Raw genomic sequence first — 21498 nt, 5'->3', positions numbered from 1 at the left:
CCCTGAAGTCCAAGATTTAACCAACCATTGTTTTTCTCTGACGTCAAATTATCTTGCAGAAAACATGTTTGGGTCAAAAGGTACATTATTAAATGGGCTGTCATTGGTGAATTTGAATCATCTGTTTATAAAGTGTCATTGACGGATCTTTCTCATAAAATTGTCATTGGAGTAAGGGATGGTTGTTCCAAGCATGACATTTAACGAGGATGGGGAAACCTCTGATCACATTGCTGTAGCCAATAAAGTTTCACCTTTTTTCTGGCAAAATCGTTTGGGCCAGGCCTTAAGTGTATGATATACTTTGCTGTATTACCTGAAATTGTGGTTTTGCACGCGCACTGATCTACAGTGGAACCTCAATTTGACGAACCGCAATATAACAAAGTCCTTGGCATAAATGATATTCTCCAGTCTGGCCTTCTAGAATGTATTGAGGAGCACCCCGAAATAAATCAATTTCCCTTATCCCTTGGCACTTTGTTTGATCAAGGTTACACTGTACAAAAACACAACCCTCAGCTCCCTGTTAAAATAGACGGAAAGTGTGAAGTAAGAGAAGCTGGCATTTATTTGGGGTTTTGTTGTCAATGCAACCTTTTGACAGTTGCATGCTAATTTGTTGAAGAACATGAAATTTTCACTGTTCTTGTTATCATTATGGGAGTAGTTGGGAGAATTTACATGAACACTATATTTGGCCTGATCATTTCTTTTATTCTCATCATGTAATAAGTACTGATACTGCAATGAGAAATGAGATGTTAGTCACTACGAAGGCTTGAAGAATTAAAAAAAGTGCTTCGGGCCCAGTTGCATGAAGCATTGCTAATAAATGAAGTGGGAGTTTTCTGTAGTGTTCCATGCATTCAGAACACTGTCTGCCGCTCTCTTTCTGTTCCCTTAGAACGGCTGCGAGGGAGACTAACGTGTAGCCGGGTAGGTACGGCTACACGCAGGCTACTGTTCCCTATACTTTCAGTAATCCACCTTTAGCCTGGGTTGCCTGTGGTTGTGATGTTGAAAAAATGAGGCTTTGTAAAAATCTAGGATTACAGTCAAGTGAAAAGTCATACCGCCTGCAGACTGGCCAGGCACGAACCACACTACAACTAACATGCAGATACATCAGTTAGACATTATTTAGGGCCTCCAGACACTGCAGCACTTTTGCAGCTCCAACGTATGAAGTACTCATCTTCTCAGTTAGCTTTTGCTGACCGAATTAATCACGGTCTCAAGAAACCAGATTTGCCGGTTTGTCAGCGGCTTTGCTTTCAAAATAATGCGCAGTTTAGTGCGCAGCACTACCAAACGATCAAAAAGTTTCGATGGATGCCATGGAACAGGTATTTAGCCGAAAAACGACAGGCATTTGCAACATAATTATGTTATTAAGGTGTCTGAACGTAATCTTGAATTGTGTTTTATTACTCACAGAATGACTACGACGTTTTCAGACGGGATGTATACCGGGTCGCCGTCTCTAATGAGGTAAGTTACAAGCTTTGCGATCGTCTCTGATCTGTCTCTATTCAACTATAGCAAGATAAATAAAGTTTTCTCGTGATTGTAGCTTACATGTGAGCTTAGGTTTCGTTGACAAGGAATTCTAAAGGTAGCCCGAATTGTCCAGTTGTTGTTTTCGTCTGATCAAAGGCTTGTTGAAGTGTCGATTATTTTCACGTCATGTTTACTAAGTTAACGGTGGTGTTCGAACTGGGATGTTCCATTTTTTATTTGCACCCCCCCCCCCCCGCCCCCCTTCCAAAGAAAAAATCCGAGGGGTTGATTTTTTGGCAGTGCCAATATCAGAAGGGTCCAAATTTTGCCGGCCCCTGAATATTCCCTCTTATTAAATTCTCAGCGTCGGATCGGATCACATAACAACAACAATAACAACCGGTTACCTTCAAAAATTTCAGGATGGCTTGCAAATCCTGGCAGTAAGAGGTTAAAGCCAATCGAAGAAATTTCTCAGGAAGAGCTTCATGCCTGCCTTTATGTTTTTACGAATTTACGAGGACTTCAGATGGTTCATCTATGAAATCCGTACGAGCGGCGGCCATAATGTTCGTTTCCGTCGCTCGGCACCACTCAGCAAAACATTTGCACTAACGTGCACAGCTCTTACGCTTCTCAAATAAGCTTGAAGTTTAAAAACTTGCACTGAATGCTTGTCTCAGTGAGGTTGTACCTCGTACACTTGGACGTGCCTGAAGTGTTTTAAGTCGTCCACAAGGAATTCAGTTCAGCATGAAAAAAGCCGTCCTTGCCCTGATCTCTTCCTTCGCTCGGCACTACACAGCAGAACATTTGCTCAAATGTACACAACTATTAGGCTTCTTGATGAGCTGGAACTTCAAAAGCACTTGAATGCTAGTCTCAGAAAGGTTATAATTCGTACATTTAAACTTTTCTTGGATTTTAGATGTCCGACTGTGTCCGATTTTCTTCGCTTTCGATTTTTCATTCAACTCCGTTTGCAAAGCGCGGCGCGTGTCATGTGATCATTAGGTTTCGCGCGCTTTGGTCAGAGGTTGCCTCAACATCCGGTCGTTTAAATTTGAAAGAAATTTTTTCTTAAAATAGAAAAATTCGGTAAACTTCAACAGCAATGTCCAAATGCGGAGAATTTAATACAGTCGAACCTGTATATAACGGCCACCCTCGGGACTTGAGTAACTGGCTGCTTAATACAGGTGGCCACTTAATACAGGATCACTAAAAATACTCACTGGGCGTTGTCTAATGTCAGTTTTAATGGTGTATCATACAAAAACAATTCATGCAAGGAAACAATAGGACAATCAACACTCTTTCAAGAGATCAATACTTTAAACAAAGTTCAGTGCCAACTTGTAACTTAATGGTATAATATACGTAACATTGTGTAAAAGCACTGTGCAATAAATTGTCCTCTACTCTTGTACGGTGTACAGTACTGTATTTCTAACTCACTACGTGACTTGCAGTTCACAACAAAATATCTCATTCAGTCATTTCATAGTGGGACACGTGCGTTTGGCACCTCGGAATTTGAAACTTTTGTTTGTAGAGCAAGTCGTTGACTGTCGGCTCTCCCAGCGACAATTCCTGTTATCCATGGTGCTGTGTATATGGCTTTTCCATTCAAGGGTGGCCGCTTAATACAGGTAAAAATAACAAAGAAAGACAAACATGGGACTGCTACAGGGTGGCCGCGGCCGCTTAATAGAGGTGGCCGCCTAATACAGGTACCAAATACAGCGTTTGTATGCGCGAAAAATCGGGACTTTAAAAAGTGGCCGCTTAATAGAGGGTGGCCGCTTAATACAGGGCCGTTATATACAGGTTCGACTGTAAAACAATTATTATTCCATTCGTGCTTGTTGGATATGAGATTAGTTATATCCAACGCCCTCATGGAATAATTGTTAATTGTATCTTGAGAACTGCAGAAATTTACTTACCCCTTAACAGAACAAACCCTGATATTTATTTGTTTTAAAAAAGTCGCTGCCAAACAGAAGGATTGTCAGGAGTATTGATGAAGATGATTGCGAGGAGGACTCTGATGACCTTGAAGCACTACGGCTGGCTGCCTTGAGAAGCTTGGGCTCAAAGGTAAGAAAGATTTCAAAAATTAGTGTTATTAGCATTTTGGCAGTTCATTTTTATCGCTAATACCAGTTTGTGGTTTTGTCCTGGTTTCATTATGGAAACATCATTATTCACCATGATGATTTTACTCAGATAAATGCCTCCTTCATGTATATAATACTGTAACAGTGTGAGAACTCATCAAGTTCTTTTTTTTGTGGCTCTACATGAAAGTTTATGAAAGTTTCTGATATTGTTAACTTAATCTACCTGGAGTTTTGTAAATGGGCCTGCACAACTCTTACCTCTTTAAAAGTGTGGTGCAAATGTTTTCTTTTTTTTTTTTTTTATTGCATAGTCTTTTTCCCCTCTCTTCTCTCTCCTTTTGCCTCTCCTTTCTCTTTGGCATCATTCAGAACCTTCTCAGAGCCACAAGAGCCGTGTTTTGGTGACATTTCACAAAAAGAACTTAAGTTTTCATTGACCACCTTGTCAAAAAATTGGGTAGAAATAAATGTAGTTTTCTTCACTTCCAAAACTAAAACCTGGTAAATAAAAATGAATGAAATTAATGCCCTCTCAAAGTTACTGAGTTTAAACATCTCAGGATTCTGTTCAAGTACGTGTATTTAACTGATTACACATAAATAAATGTCTTGTAAGTGAGTACACGTATCTTGTCCTGACACAGTCTTCCTCTTTTCTGTAGAATTCATATGGAAAGAAAACATTGACCGCAGCAGATGTAGGCAGCACTCGGCGTGTAAGTCTTGTAAGAGAGGACAAATCCGATTTGCAGATAGTTGCCCTTGAGAGGTGTGACAGTTTCTCCTCTACTAGTTCAGATTACGAGGAAATCGACTTGACTGCTCCCACTGATGTTGCTATAGTTGAGGATACAAGGACATTTCCTGATTCAGATGAAACTGACAATGACTCAGATGTCAATTATGCAGACAGCGAGGACAAGTGTCCTAGTGATTCTAATGGAGAGGAGGATGAAACATTTGAAACGGTTCGTGGAGGTGAAGAAGAAGATGATGAAAGGGAAAATTCAGTAGAGGGTTATTATGGTGATCCTGCTGAAGATGATAATGCTAGTAATGATGATGACGATGATGATGATGATGATGTTGTTGAAAATGCTCAGATCATGTCTGATGATAACGATATTGAAAACAACCTGGCTGATGATGATGGTGACGACGATGACGATGTTGTTGAAAACGTTCAGATCGTGTCTGATGATGACGATGTTGAAAACAATCTGGTTGATAATGATGGTGATGATGATGATCATGAAGATGGTGATCATGTTGTTGGTGATGACATTGATGTCGATGATATTGGAAACAGTGATGCTTTAAGTGAAGATAATGATAATCAAAATAACAATGACCTTGCTGACGGCCGTGATGTTGAGAATGCAAGTGATGAAGGTGCTGGTGATGACATTGGCCAAAATTTCCCAGATAACTCTGAAATTCTTGAGGACGATCTGCTTGATTCAGACAATGAAATCAACATTTTAAATGACATCAGTATCACCATTGCTAATGAAAGCTTAACAACAAACAAAGCAGATGAACATTTGGAAATTGTGGATGATGAAGAGCAGGAAAATATTGGGCAAATTGGACATGAAAGTGATTGTGAACAATTAAATGATGAGAACTTGATATCACCACAGCGCATTATTGTAAGTCGCTCAGACAGTGAAGATGAAAATGACAGCAAAGATAGAAATGAAACTAAAATGCTTGTAGAACATCATACAATTAAAAGTAAATTGCTTGTGGCTGACATAAAGGATAAAGACTCACCGGTGTCATCTTTAACTGCTTCATCGGAAACTGCAAAGACAGATTTATTAACAAAAGAAGAAAAGAGTGTTCAAAATGTTAAGAAAACAACCAATGATGTTAAGGCTCCAACTATAGCAGTTAAAAGGAACTCAAAAGTTTCAACTGTAGTAAAACCTGAACTTGCAACAACTTGTACATCAAAGCTTGAAAAAGAGAGCAGTCACAAAATCATGCCAAAGGAAAAAACAGTAGAGAAAGCTAAAGAAATAGGAAATGATAAAGAAAAATCACGGATAGCTAATAAGAGTACATCAAACAAAGCCAGCGGTAAAGATGGCAAGGTTGCAGTTGCTAGTGAGGAAGAAACAAAGGTCTCAAGTGTACAAGGTGAGGACGAAGAGGAGATGGACTTTGATCAGCTGAGCATTGAAGATGAAGACAGTGACTTTGTTGAAGAGGAGGAGAACCTTCCAGTTGTGAAATCAAAAGTTGGTTTGAATAAAATACCCACTGAACGCTCAAGAGTTAGAACTAGAAGGAGTTCTTCCAGAGAAAACAGGAAAAGAAGACGTTCCTATTCACCAGGAAGATTTCGAACTTCATCACATTCGTATCGAAACAGATCTTCGTCACGTGACAGACTGCGGGGTAACCGTTTGCGGGACAGATCTAGAGAAACATACCGTAGAAGGTCACTTTCACCACAATCAAGGGAAAGGAGGCACAGGGGAAGTTATAGCCGTGGTGAAAGAGGTCTAAGCAGGGACAGAACACAAAATAGAAATACTACTAGTGTTGTTTCTAAGAACAGGGAAAACAGACGGTATCGTTCACGTTCAAGGTCTGGTTCTAGAACTAAAACTGGAAGAACTGAAAAAGATCTCAAGTCAAAAAATCATGTTGCTAAACAGACTGCAAAGGACAGTATGAAAGCCAGTGTTAAGGAAAGGCTGGAGATTAAAAAGGAAGGGAATGTAAAATCGTCGAGCTTGCCAAGAAAAGAATTGAATACTCAGGATAATGTTGCAAACAAGAAAGCTGTGAAAGTGAAGGAATCAAAGTCTTCAACAGTTGTACTTGTTGCAAATGGGGCTAAAGTGGAGTCCAGTTCCACAACCATTAAAGCTACAAAGATGAAAGTCAAGCAAGCAAAAGGTTGGTATAGACATGTTAAAAAGAGTGATGAAAATCTGCGAGTCAGCGAGCCATGCAAGCCAAGGGGTGAGCCATGTGAGTCATGTGAGCCGCGCGAGCCATGCAAGTCACGCCAGTCATGCGAGCCACAGTACAAATGTTCAACCTCATTCCCAGGGCCTTTTCCCTAACTTGGCTAGGGAAAAGGCCCTGGGAACGAGGTTGTACAAATGTTAAGAATTTTTATTTGTTATATTTATCTTCACATGAGAACAAGAACAAGAGCATCGGAATAAGATGAATGAGATAGCAATATTTAATTCTTACAGTAGGACAACACAAACCATCACTAAGGCCGAAGGACGTTTTTTGAATCAGCCAATCAGAAGCCAAGTTGAAAACAATCAAATAGGTACCAATTTTACTTCCGGCTAAAATGCCTCACAATGCACTGAAAACCGTGAGTTGGGTATTTTTAAAGGGAAAGTGTAAATGTATGCAGGTGTATGCACAACTGTCACTCTCACTAGTCTACCAATCAGACGAAACCGAATGCACCATGTTCAAGCTATCTCCTCTTCTCTTATGCTATATCCACGGGCTTTAATCCTTACGTTTTCGCTTTCTTCGCCACTTGGCATGCTATCGTTGCCATCACCTTTTTGTTCTAACGACTCCAGATTGAACCCTCTCTGCGCTATGGGAAACCGTTCACGAACACTTCACAACCGACGCCAAATGTTTTGATTCGAAAGAAGAGTGACTCGCAGAATACATTGGGGAAAGGGAGGGGGAGCTAAGGAAGCAAAAAAAAAAAAAAGAAAAAAATGAGGGAGTTTGGGTACGCCCGAGTACAAAAAACGAGACTGAGAACTTAACTCGTGGCCCAAAGTCTTATCTCTTGGCCCATCGCAACCCCCAAAAATAAAAAAGAATGAATTATTTTGATAGTGAGACCGAAAACTTAACTCGTGCCGGCTTACGGCCCGAGTAAAAAATTCGTCCAAAATGTTGTCATGCGAATGTAAATAAAACAAATAAAAATTCTTAACATTTGTACTGTGGCTTGCATGACTCGCATGACTCGCGTGACTCGCATGGCTCGCACAGTGGCTCGCTAGCTCGCAGATTTTGCAGACCCTGTTAAAAATGTCTACTCAAAGGCATTTCAAATTGGTTAAACATTAGCACACAGAGAATTTGAAAGTACTGTACCTGAATGGTAAAACAAAATCCAATAATCATTACACTTTGTACTGGTCAGCAAGAAAGGCATAAGTGTATTTTTCAGTGAAGTCCAAATTAGTCAAAATCAGCTCTTTTTGGCATGCAGATTGGGCGTCAGTTAAAAAAACGTAGTCCCCTGTTTAGTTTTTTACCTTTAGAAGTGCTTAAATTTAAAGAATTAGCATATTTTTTTTCCAAAAACCAAGCTACTCAAGTGAGTCAGAATAATTTGCATGTGCATTAGCATAAATAAAAGAAATCCTTGAAGCATCAACTCTTCTTCTGTGTGAATTGCTCAAGCTACATGTAAATGAAAGTACTATAAATGGATTGACTTGTTTGCCAAAATAGAGTTGGTTTTGGATTTCAACTCCAAAAATGCACAAATGCCCTGTCTTGCCCCATCCGTTCAATTACTCTTATTGTTGACAAACTTTCAAGACTTAACTCAAACTGCTACCTGTTTAGGAGGAGGAGTTTACTTTGAGCTTGCTTTATTTCCTTGAAATTGGAACAAGAACATTTCTGCAATAAATTGATATAGTAGTGATAAAACGTTCTTTGGTGTTTAAAAATCTATATGCTTTTGACAACCATCCTGCTGTCTCCAACAGATAGAAAAATGTGACTGTACGTAATCTTTGATTTTCTTGCCTTAACCCTTTCCCGACCAAGAGTGCCATATGGCACAAGACGCAATTATGAGCTCAGTATTTGGTCAATTTGTGTGAAATTTGCACAACCAAAAGATCTTTGAAAGATCTATAAATTGAAGGCATAAAATCATGCCCCCCCCTCCTATATAAGACTTGATTTACCACCCCTCAAGCTTTTGGATTTTTTTCCTTTGTACGTTAAGGGTCCAGTTGATATCTTACAACAAGCAATGCACTGAGAGCTGTACATTAAGCTATATTTTAGGGGGATACCCAGTATATACAACGAATAAGAAAATTTTCAATGTTTTTCTTCTTTCGTTTTGGACTTTTCTCACTCTAATATGTGACCTCCTCCATCTCTGTTGGTATGATTAATAGCACACCCCAGAAAATACCTTTTAAATGGTATATCACATGTGGTCTCCCAGTTCATAGTTAGCGATTTAGAAAAATTAGCCATTTCCCTTTGACGGGAAAGGGTTAAAACTGTTAGTTCCTTCAGTGCCAGATTAGATTTTTTGGGCAAGCCATTCAGAACTGCAATCCACTTCCTTCTCTGTAATCCTGTACTTCACCCTCAAATATTTGTCCCATTTGCTCCGTGGAATATCGTTACCCAATTCAGTTGTGGCATTTGGCCATAGTAGATGAAAATTTGGTGAGTGACATATTTCAATATTTTTGGTGGGACACTGTTCCTTTTAATGTGCCTGTTGGGCACGTGCCCAGGGTCAGCTGTTTGTGGACCCCCACTTGACCTCCAATATTACATAACGAAGTGGTGTACAGAGAGCCAATCACCAGCAAGCATGTTGAAGGGGTGCGCGGAAAAAGGCCTTAAGTGGCTTTTGATGTAAGGTCAAATTCTCATTTTGTTTCACAATTGAATATAAGACAATTTGGAAGGAGAATCTCACAATTTATCAGAAGTCATTTAGGACTTTTTCCAGGCACCCCCTTCAATTAATAGTAACTGTTTTATTTTTTACTTTTTATTCAGACCTGAGATCTCGGCTTTCAGAGAAAAAGAGTGACCAGGAAATGGGGAAACCTCAAAAATCCACGGAAAAAGCTCCAGTCAGTCTTGAGAAAGAGAAAGAACTTGATGCACGAATTCAAAGAATCAAACAGCAAAATGAAGCAATTCTGAAAAGAGCAAAGGAGATTCAAGCTGAGAAGTTGAAATTCACTTAACAATAATCATTGGGATTCGTTTTGGTCCGTATTTTTTAACTGTATATATAAGCTTGATTTTCACATATTTTTGTATATTAGGGCAACACAGCTGTAAGCCCAAGGAAAAATTTATGCACAAGGAAAAGAAAGCCTTCCCTTTTTCTTGTTTGTACATTAATTATTTTATACATGCACTGTAGTATTGCTTATTGATAAAACAAATGTATATATAAGTGCAAGCACAAGGAATTGGCATCTACCATGTTGCACTCGCATTGTGCAATTTAACCTGCAACCAAGATTGTAGGTCACATGCAATGTTGATGCAAATTTAATCCTTTAAGCCCTAACAGTGATCAGCGTCAAATTTCTCCTTGTAATATCAATGTTTATGCAACCTCTGAGGTCATGAGAGTTAAGGATATGATCACCCAAGGTGAATTTTTTTTTGTATTTTAATAATTTCTCCCCGGTACTTTTATAAGAAAAGTATGGGGACAAAATAGGAGAATTAGTTCTTTGATATAAGGGATAAAGGGATAAAAGGGTTGAATAAAAAGCTGTGTGTAACCTTGTGATTGCACTTATAAAATGTATCAACATCCTTGTACTTATGCCTATGCCTATGCCCTCATCATTCTTGTAAACTGTGTGGGCTACAGGACCAAAAGCTTCTTAGTTGATTCGTTGCATTGTCATGCAGTACTTTTTCTTGTCACACAGTAATTCTAACTTCTGACCAATTTAGAACTGTGTGGAAACCGGCTTTGTGCCACTTGCATTTTTCTAATTCAAGTTTTTTCTGTGGTCAGTGTTGTTTAAAAGTGCTGTAAGGGTTAAAGTAATATTATTGCCCTCTTCATGAAATGTTGAAGATTCATGCCAATGTTCTTCTGCTTGTTTCCTTGCTTACGTTTAGTCAACTTACTATAATCTAGTATTTTCAGTGCACATTTATAGAACAGAAATGTGAAATGTGGTGTCAATAGTTGAGATTTGAGTTTGTTAGTGTTCAAATTATTCTATTTTGGTGGTTTGTAGTTTCATTTTTGTATAATAAATTGGACATAAAACTCAAGGGTTTTTATTTGTGGTTCTCTCTCATGGTTGTGATGACGTCAAACACGATGGCCAGGGGCACTTTAGATTAGTTTAGTTTAGTTTAGTTTAATGCATCCACCACAACAATTACACAGTGATAATGAGAGATAATAACAAAATTCAACAGATTAACTAATAGGTGATGTGCATTGCCGCCATGTTGGTGGACAAAAGAAAAGAAAATTTGCTCACGTAGTTTACATAAAATGGCAGTTAACTCCCAGAGGAGAAAAATCTTATTGTTCCTGTCCACCAACATGGCCGTCATGACGTCACATGCAAACCATCAATAGCAAAGAAACCAAAAGTAACTGGGCGGGGGGGCGGGGGGAGGGGAGGACAGGAGAAAAGTACAAAACGTTCGCCCCAATTGCAACCTAACTCCCTCAAGGTAAGATAATCAAAATTACAAGCAGTAGAAGGTTACCCAATAGACAATTTAAAAACAATTATTATTATTATTGAAACGGAGGACTGTAAGCCAAAATTTTCCGTCGCTCACTCAGATCCGGACCCGAGTGAGCGGCGGAAATCGAGCCTAATGTTCGCGCGGATCAAACCGAAATTTTCCGGAACAAACGCACGAACTTTGGAGGTGCTCCACTTTCTCCATTCCAACCGGTTGGAAGAGAAATTACCGTTCCATTTTGTTGTCTTCTTGCACCATGATGGTGCCATCACGTAAGTTTTTTTCATCTGACACGGTAAGTTCCAGAAATTTCCAACCAAAATTTCTGGCTAAATGGGAAGCTCCCCAGTGCCGTCTCTTTCCCCAACCTACGGGGGAGGGGGGGGGGGGGAGACCGCGCCCCCTGTGGTTTATGGGGAGGAGGTGGCTGACATTTCAGACTAATTAATTTGTGTCGGAGGGACAGTTAGTCGGTGCACAAATGCTAACAGAAAATAAATGGAGAGTTATAATTCCTTTTCCGCCCCAAACCTTTCTTGCTTGTTTTGACTCCCCCGACACGACTCTCTGCAGCTGGGTGTCTAAGGATGTCGTTGCTTTCAATACTCTTACGTATTTTCGCTTTCAGGCACCGTATCACCCACCATAAGCGTCTCTTTCCCTCGCCATAGATTGTCTTGTTAAAGATGAATACATGTTGAAAGAAACAGGAATAAATTTGGGGTGATTTAGATAGTATCTTCTGAAAGTCTGTAGATTTTTTCAGGAGCGGGGGGGGGGGGTTGAGGTGGGTTTGAGTGTAAAGCCACTCAAAAAATATTCTTTCCAAAATTAAAATCCCCATAGTCTCCCACCAGATAAATTATGAACACTCCCTGACTTACTTTGATCTGCGCCCCTAATTTGAGTTGGGTTTCAGCCTTTTTCTTCCCGACACCACTCGAGTTTCCCCCCGAGTTTATTTCACGCGGGTATTAAACTCGCGCGCGTATTTGCCCGTGAAAATTAGCCACCAGGAGAAGAAGTACAGAAATACAATTTCACTTCCGCATACACCCTTTATTAAAATCTCTTTTATACAAAAACATCTAATTCAACATGAACTTAAAGAATAGCTTGTTACAGTTGTATAGACATTCAAGTGTAATCCCCGTGTTCTGTTTCCCTACCCCAATTTCACATTCCCAGAATTGAAAAATTTATTGCTACATTGCTCATTTTATAATCAGAGGACATTTTCGGGCTATAACAAAAAGATGACGTTTCCTTTATCGTGAAAATTCACGAATGAGCGAGTAAAATTTCTTGGTAATTAATGATCCCGTACACCCCTTCCCCACCCCACCTCCCTCCCTCCACCAATACCAACACCACTAGTATGCGCGCGCTTTCTCCGATTCCTAAACAGCCTACTACTCCGCCCGCATGACGGCGAGTTCTGTACTACAAAACACATTGGGGAAAAATGGCCGGTGATAGTTCCATAAAAAGAAAGAAACGCGAATTGCCCTTCACCTTGTCTACAAATCGCCGTTTTCGCCACGCATCTTTGAGTGAGACAAGCGCGCAACAGGGGAAGAGATCTGCGTGAAAACACTCAGACTCGCGTGTTTTTCTTCCACTGTCGCGCGCATCTCATTTCACGCTCAAAGATCCGCGTGGGAGATGGGAACCGTGCGTCTAATGTTCCTAACTTTTTCTACAGCAAACGAGTTTTCTTTCAAAAATAAGCGGTTAGATTTCTCAAATAAAAAGGCATCCCCTCCTTATCCCTCTACAGAGGAAGTTCCTCTTAAACTGCGGACGACAGAACCCGCTGTGAAAAAATACGTACAAAACTATGATACTTAACTAAATAAAACCTGTATTTTAAAACCTGTATTTAAAATCATTTGCAACACTACTTCTTCATAACGCGCGGCAGATTTTCCTGCCTTCGCTCCGAGTGCATTTTAGCGGTATCTTGTAGCAGTTTCGTCTTCCTTTCGTCGATCCAGGTATAGTCACTCGACTTCGGAGACGTGCTGCTAACGGAGAGCGGGCTGGTCACATGCGATGAATCAACTCCTGCTAGTCTAACATAGTTTAGATTTCCTTGATAAGGCCGCGACATCACATGGCCGATGTTTTGATACGAGGGCTGTGCGCCGGCCACGTTTGCATAAGAGTGGCCCGCAATGTTTTCAAAGCTGTGGCTACGCGATGGGTCGTCAGCAAGAACATTTTGATATCCCGGATGTGACGGCATCAGGGACTCCACACTGTGGTAGATCGAATCATCGTTCCCGTCATACATTGCGTACGGGTTCAGTTTTGATCTCCCTCCCGACTGTGAATTCGCTTTGCTGCGAGAACGCAAGGTACTAGGTCTCCCTCCTTGAACGTTTACATAATCCACGATCTTAGGAGAATTTACATACAAATGTTCGGCGCTTCCAACGGTTGAAGTAGGCGGGAGATTTAGCATTGGTGGTTTTTTCAACCCTCGCCGAGTAGACACACTGGTCACAGTGATATCCGCGACTTTTTCCGCGGTTTTAACGTTACTTTTGTACTGCGTTATGTCCCCGTTTACATAGTCAGCGTTGCTCGAGGCTTTTTCGTTGGTTTTGCTTCTATTTCTTTTGACACCAGACTTATTCTCATTGGTGTTATCCGTATCGTGGTGATGGCCATTCATTATGGTTTCCTTTCTGTTATTAGCTTTTCCATCATCCGCCTCAGATAGAGTAACAACAATTTGACACTGGATATCACCATTTGTCAAACCTTGTTTTTCAGTTTTGGATAATTTTCTTTCTTGTTTTTCGGTTTCCTCTTCTTCTATGATCACCTCGTTTTCTTCTCGCTTTTCACTCGCTGAAGACGATGACTTAACTCTCCCATTCTCCGAGCCGTGCGATGTTTTTCTCGGGGAACCTTCCTTTCCGCCTTTGTCCTTAGCGCACGAATCCGCTCTTACTTTCTCAAGGAGTTCCTCGTCTCTCCCCTCAACTACAACATACCCTTCGGTTTCACCAGTCTCCCTGGCTCCGTCTACCCTATCGTTTCCCGTGGTACTCAGTCTTTGTTCTTCAGATCCTTTCCGCGTTGGACTGCATGCACTGCTGCTACTTCTCCCAGGGAGAAACTGATTATCGTCCGGGATCATGACTTCGTATCCCTCGGGTGTAACCCCCACTACATTCTCGTACCCGGGTGGCGGGCTTTTAGGCTGCCCTTGTTCAAACACATCATCGTTGTTGCTACTAGCTCCTATAAAGGCGGGCACAGATTCATTTCTTCTAAAAGTGAGCTGGTTTTCTTGTTGCGGCATTGGGGATGTCTGTTCTATGTTTTCAACCTTCTTTTTCCCCCGGGTGGTAGATGGCATACTACGACTGCGCGGTCTCGCGTCTTTTCCTTTTTTGCGCTTTCCACTCATTCGGAGCCAGGCTCGCCTAAAAAAGCTTCGTTGAACTGGAGTATCATCTGGGTCACTTGGTCCTGGCTGGCTAGCTTCTGTTACAAAAAGAAAACAAATGGATTAATTAATTAATTAATTAATTAATCGGCTATGTTTAGGTAACGAGGGTAACACTCGGTATCCAATGCCCGACAAAACAGTTCGTTTAAAGAGAACACGAAGAAATGTGCGGTTGAAAAAAGAAAGAATTTTAAAGACTCATATAGCTCTTAATATAGCTCAGCATCGATACAACTCGTACAAGCAGAAACCAATCTCGTTCCAGGGCCTACTCACCATTTCTTGGTGGACTTGGCCCTGGAAACGAGACGAACACATCTTAAAAAAGTTCATAAAACAAACAAGTGAACCATATTTAAAATGGTTCTAATATTCTACATCAACTCTTAGAGAAAACATCTTTTGAGAGCTCGGGTAAGTTGCGTTTATTGTCTCAAAAGCTGCACAATCTGTATAGTATTGCTGTTAGAAGCTCACATCCAAGGGTTAGTGCTGACAGAGCAGCTTGGGGAAAACCAGGTTGAGGGGTGTACAGTTATTATCTCAAGCTTGGCTATTAATGTTTTCTTTATTTTTGGCAACCACGAAAATGGCATTTGAAAACGTTGTTGTGCACAACAATCAACATGAAAAATCTGAGCTTCCCTGTGCAATAAAAATTGCAATGAGTGGGTGTTAAAAATGAAATGAAACTTGATAATAATTTAATACCTGAATGAGACTCCTGTCTAGGGTCCAACTCTCCAGCTCTACAAACACTGTCAAATAATGCATGTATCTCCTTTCCTGAACGAGTGGCAAAAAAGTAAATAACTGGCTTATCCCCTGTCGGGGATTCCGGACCTGCCTGGAAGGCAAATCCTCCGTTCACCGCCCCATATTTGGGCAGTGATGTTAATTTCCAGTGGCCAATAAGACGATAGCTTTCCTTTTTTGTCAGTGAGAAGAATGTGGAATAGAAGCGAAGAACAGCTTCTCCAGACTTGATTTTCTGCTTATGTGGCACAATACCCTCAAATGACTTTTCTGAAAAAAGGAAAATACAAAAACATTTTGTTAAGCCTGTTCACCGACCCAATCCAATGATTGGCTGAAGCCAGGGAATAAAACCATGGGTAACTCAACAAGTTAAACATAAAAAGGTGAGGCTGGTGGGTGTCTATTCAAGGGAAGCATTCACATGATTCGCTATTAAAATGTGTGTGAACAGTGTAGATAATTTAACCAGGCCTTTACAGTTAAGTGTGACTAACAAGCCTGTGTTCCCCAATCAGGGTCCAGATCGAATTGGAATTTAGAAACAATGGCATTTTAGGAAGAAGGAAATCCAGAGAATGCACAAAAATGACCATTTCAAGCAAAATAAAAAAGAAAACAAGAACTGACAATCAGTCCACAATGTGCAGTTCCAGAAAATATCCATACTCCTCCCACAGAAGGTTTTTTTGTTTTGCACCCCTGTCCCCCCAGTTTAGCTTCATACTTCGCCTCTAAAATTTTGAATTTTAACTTTGAAGACCCCCTCCCTCTAGGAATTTCGGATGACCTTCCTTTTCTGGAACTGCACAATATAGCACTGAGGTGTGCGAGGTGTGTAGTCTTAAAATCTTATTCCATACATTAAGGTTACCCGGGACCTTCAGAGGTGTTTCGCGTTTAAGCGATGTAGCCCGTCCAGTTTAAACTGTAGATACCTAAACCCCCATATCAAATTAAAGCTTATAGAGCTGACTATCAAACCATACCAAGAATTTTGAAATAAAATAAATTGTCGAATTTTTCACGACCTCTAATTGCGAGCGTCCGAATCACCTTTTTAAAGCTACAAGTCAAAGTGAATTTTGTTTTTTTTAAATTTAATTTGCTCCTTAGTTTCCGGACCCAAAGCGTTAAAAAAACGTGTCTGGGTTTTGCCATATTCAATCGCAGTGAAAAGTTATAGAGAATTTTCGAAATAGGATGAACAAAATGTGGACTAATCGTACAAAAATCGCTCTCGGAGAAAAAATATTTCGAAACAAAAAATTCGCAGACACAGTTTTGTTGTTTATATGTTAAACTAGCCACTGTCCAAATTTGAAGGCAAACGAACAAATTCCTTTTGAGTTTTAGCTCTTTAAAGTGGCTCCTCCAAGTGAAAAAAATTTATTCAAGAAAACAGCGCTAAAAATTCGGCAATTCATTTTATTTCAAAATTCTTGGTTTAGTTGGATAGCCAGCTCTATAAGCTTTAATTTGATATAAGGGTTCAGGTATCTACAGTTTAAACCGGACGCGCTACATTGCTTGGACGCGAGACACCTCTGAAGACACCTCTGAAGCTACCGGGTAACGTTAAATAAAATAAAGTGAACAGGGAAGGCCAGGCACCTTGCTGGGTTTTCTTAAATAAATTATTGCTATATTTTGCTACTAATCAACCTTGATTAAAACAGTTGTCAAGCAAGAAACTTATGGTAAAATTATACAAGTCCTGTCATGCCGGGCATACTATCTTGGCAGGGTAAGTAAAAGGTTTAATCAAACTTTTGAAGCCCAGATGGACTGAATATTTCACATCCAAATTTTCTGAGGCATTAAGTAACTTGAAACATTACTCCCCCTGGATGGCATGCTTGTCTATCACAGGATACCCAGCATGAAGTGAGATACCAGTCAAACACAGGATACGCAGCATGAAGTGACTAGGAGTATTACTTTTCCCCCACTGGATTGGATGTTAGTCCATCACATGATACCCAGCTTGAAGTGGGATGCTAGTCAAACACAGGATCCCAAGCATGAAGTGACTAGGAGCATTACTACTCCCACTGGGTCTATCACAGACGCCCAGCATGAAGTGACTAGGAGCATTGCTACTCCCTCCTGGATCAGATGCTAGTCCATCACAGGGCCCAGCACAGAGTGACTAGGAGTATTATTACTCCCCCCTTGGATGGGATGCTAGTCCACCACAGGATACCCAGTATGAAGTGACTAGGAATATTGCTACTCTTCCCTGGATGGGATGCTAGTCCATCACAGGATATGCAGCACTAAGTAAATAGGAGTATTACTACTCCATCACCAGAACACCCCCCACTTGATCAATTAATTTCCCTAATGGTTTGCTGTACCATGAATGCAAAAACTACCTAGCGCACTAAGCACAGGCAATTAACCTACAAGATTGCATAATCAAAGAAACAAGTTATCCAACAATGAAAAAATATTAATGTGTAAGTTCCAGAAAAATTATTTGCACCCCACCTCCCTTACAGAAGGGAATGGAAATGGCAGGGAGGTATAGGGGGAAGCGAGTCTCAAAGGTGAAAACATTAAAAGAAATGTAGGAGGCTCAATTGTAATTCCAGAGGGCTCAAGATATCTTAGAAAAATTCCTTCCATGGGGAGGGAATAGATCTTTCCTGCTACTACTGACAATATGGCCTTTTCAGTTTAACAAATCACCTTTTCCATAATGTCCTTGAATTTGTGCCAGCCAGTCTGCTCTCTGGTCAATTGTTTCAAAACTCATGGGAATGACTTCATCAGTGGTAATGATAACGATGACATTGAAGTGCTTGTCCATCTTGTTGAGAACATGTAATCCGCTGAATCCCTTGAGGGAATGAAGAGACTTTTCCTTGTGACGAGCTCCAGCATTTGCATCTTTTGGGTACAAAACAAGATTCAAAACCTCTGCAGAAGCAACGAAAAGCACCATGAATAATACAAACCCACAGAACAAACAATGGAGTTAAAAATTTTACCATGAAAATTATTACACAAAAGTTTGCCTTCCCAGAGGAATCAGAAGCTGATGAATTGTCAGACCTTCCAGGCAACAACTGAGAGCAGGGGAGGGAAGAGACTTCTGTAACTTTGCCTCTGTTTTCATTTAAGGGGATAAAAAATATTAAAAGTGCTTGCATTTTGCACTTGCCTTGACGAAGTTGAATTCTACTATGCAAGTAACTTACATCTTGGATAATTTTGTCAGGAAATCTAGCAATAACTTAATTAATAAATCAACTCCAATACTTGAGACTTTTACTCCACTGAGGATGCGTTTAATTGGCCCAAGAGTAAGAACAGGAAGAGCAATCCTAACATACATAAATCCCTAAAAAAATTCTTGAATCTGATTGGCTATCAGCAGCACTGTAATTGAGCGGTTTACGTACGTGTTATGCCTAAGTACAATTGAACTGTACTCAAAATTGTACATGGTGTTGTGCTACACAGCCTCAAAAACAAAATGCTTTTAGGCAAAACAGTCATTTCATGTAAATTTCAGTTCATTATCTCAAAGTCAGTGTTTTCCTTGGTTGATCATAACAAACCAGAGGTTATAATTTTTTATGGAACTAATCATGGCTCACAGCTAATTTAGATATCACATTTCATGAGGAAGAAGACAGGCATTTCAGGTCTTTCATGTTTCATGCCAAAAATATATGGCAAACTGTATTGTGTATTTGCATATTTTTCTTACTTGAACTGCAAATAAAATATTGTAGCTCACAAAAGAACTGTGGCTAACAAAAAAATCCCCATACCACACGTAATGTAGATTGTGGATCATTTGGTAAAATTTTGATTGAAGTTAGTTTGCGTCATAGTTAACCTTTTGCTGTCACTCAGGAAAAAACCTTTGGAAATTGTCCTAATATCCTGGGGCCATCATTATAAACTGAATATAATAAGATGATTCATTATGCAAAGTTTAGTTTTCAAACAAGTCTGTGAAATAGCTAGCACATTTTACAAGCAGTGCTATCATGTAAACAATTCAAAACTGCATATACAATGCCCTTCAGGTGGCCCCACGCCAAAGCAAGATAATAAAATTTCACTGTCAGTCAAAACACAATATCATTTGGAAGCTTTCTTGATGGTTTGGCCATTAAGGCGATTTTCAACCATAATTTGAAATCAAACTTTAAACAAGAAAGAAAAAAATCACCTGTGGCAATATTTTTTAAATTCAAATTCATGAAAGTTGAAATATTGTTTTAGTTCTAGAGCAATTTTACAGTGTCATGTCCAAGAGCATTCAAGCTATACTCTTTAAAACATATTTTTCCCCAAAATGCAAATTTGTCTAGACTTTCGTTTATAAATGACGTTCATAGAAAAATTAAGGTAACTTTTTTAGGCCGCGGAAATTGACGACATATCAGTAATGAGTAAAAGCAATTAGTGACTTAAATGTGGAGTGAAGCATATATAATTCTCAGTGAATAATCAACAACTCGTGCTATCACGCAAAAGCAATTTTTAATCATGACCAATATTTAGAACTGACGCAAAAAGCGATGAAAGCTACTTTCTTTAAAATACCGTATATATTCGTTCCACTGTAGAATGGTATTCCATTGTGTGTTTATTTAACGTAAATGAAAAATGTACAAGTACATTAAGTACGTATTTCATCCATTGAATGAATGAACGGTAAATATATGAAAGAAAAATGAAAGAATCTAACTGACTTGGCTTCAACTCGGTCATTATTAGTCACAGCTTCAACCTGTTTTTGCTGCGAAACTGTAATTTTCGAATGGAACCATCTTTCACTCAAATACTTCAATATACTATGACTTAACGTATCAGAAAGCGGAAAAAAGCCGCGTCAGGTGCTGCAGAAAATATAACGAAAAGATTCTGTGTTGAAAGACGATTTCACAAAAAGATTGTTGCAAGCATTAAAGCCAAGGGTTTGCTAAGGATATGGCCTGCTTTAGCTGTGAATAAGCACCATAAATAAAGCGAAAAAACCACACGCAAAACGCGGGACCTACGATGCAAATTTTCAACTCAATTAAGGCCCCGAACAAAATCAAAATAACTAACGTTGCAAACAAGGTTTAATGCAAGATTCGGTAAAGAAGTTACGTTTTGAGTTGTTAACACAAAAAGGCATATTATGAGTGACGTAAATCGTTTGGTCGGTTTATATGAGCAAGGTTTTGACAGTAAAATATCAGCTCCGGGCCATATACTTCAAGAGAAAACAAAATGCAATAATTAAAGGCGCTTTGAAAGATGCAGTCCTTTTAAATACTCACAAATCGGTGCATCTATGGTTGAATTGTCATTTGCAGTTGTCTATGCTCGTGCTGTAACATATCAAACGGCCAATGGAACAAAACCTCAGCGCGCGCGAGTCGGGTGTTACAAGCCAAACAATGTTCGCCAAAATTAATAGCATTGTGATCGGGGGGAAGCCATTTCGAGAAACCATTACTAAATGAAAAGGATTTAAATTGCGGTACATGCAAGCGCTTCCTCGAATTTGCGTAGGTGATTATTGGTGAATGAGAATTCATATTGCAGGTTACATATCATTTGAACTAAGCAATGTTCCTTAAGTTATTAGTTATACCTGTGGCAGGATTCACCCTTCGCAGGACAGCCCATCGCGTCTTCCACTGCAATCAAAACAACCTTGATTAGCTTCAGATAGCGCAATTTTCAACAAAAATGCAAGCCTAACCTTTTTGCCTTTCCTGTACCGAACTCTTCCCTCGATCAAGTCCATGTTTAAGTCAACATCGTCGGCTCTAACAGCAGCTGCCGAACTCGCAGACAACCATGCTGAAGATGTCGATTTCTGTGGAATGCGCGCGCAGCGACCCTCCAACATTCCTTCGTGTATTGTATTGAAGCTCGTATTGCTCACTGATAATCTGCTGTTTGTTATGATATTTTTGGCAACTCGACCGTATCGATCGCGCGCTGCAGATCAAAATGCTCTCGAGCGTTGAAAATATCGCTCAGGACAATCGTAGGCAGTTTCAATTAATCTGTTTTCCCGGTTACACATTTGCTTTATTTTTTTTATCAGCCCACAAACAAAATTGCTTAGCAATTTAATAGTTTTTCAAAAACTATGGCAATTAAAACCCCGCGTTAGTTTGACGTCCGGTGTCCGTGTTTTCTTGGCACATCCGGTAA

At 39.9% G+C, this 21498-nt stretch overlaps 2 protein-coding genes across 2 annotated transcripts; one reads left to right on the top strand and one right to left on the bottom strand.

Moving 5' to 3' along the window:
* The first annotated feature begins 1284 nt into the window (after nucleotides 1–1284).
* On the top strand, nucleotides 1285–10661 carry LOC146471867 (uncharacterized). Its single transcript, XM_085120424.1, has 5 exons — nucleotides 1285–1349; nucleotides 1441–1494; nucleotides 3496–3606; nucleotides 4292–6542; nucleotides 9408–10661. The coding sequence occupies exons 1-5, from the start codon at nucleotides 1332–1334 to the stop codon at nucleotides 9599–9601; spliced, it is 2628 nt and encodes an 875-aa protein (XP_084976550.1). The 5' UTR covers nucleotides 1285–1331; the 3' UTR covers nucleotides 9602–10661.
* A 1470-nt stretch (nucleotides 10662–12131) lies between these two features.
* LOC146471866 (uncharacterized) lies at nucleotides 12132–21321 on the bottom strand. Its single transcript, XM_085120425.1, has 5 exons — nucleotides 21038–21321; nucleotides 20927–20972; nucleotides 18010–18240; nucleotides 15271–15585; nucleotides 12132–14594 (listed from the first exon to the last, which is right to left on the bottom strand). Exons 1-5 carry the CDS (start codon nucleotides 21185–21187, stop codon nucleotides 12994–12996), a joined length of 2343 nt encoding a protein of 780 aa, XP_084976551.1. The 5' UTR covers nucleotides 21188–21321; the 3' UTR covers nucleotides 12132–12993.
* Nucleotides 21322–21498: the final 177 nt, after the last annotated feature.

The sequence above is a fragment of the Pavona decussata genome, unplaced genomic scaffold (genome assembly GCF_977016875.1).
Source record: "Pavona decussata unplaced genomic scaffold, jaPavDecu1.1 SCAFFOLD_102, whole genome shotgun sequence".
NCBI classification, from domain to species: Eukaryota; Metazoa; Cnidaria; class Anthozoa; order Scleractinia; family Agariciidae; genus Pavona; species Pavona decussata.
This window is presented reverse-complemented; position numbering and strand designations above follow the sequence as displayed.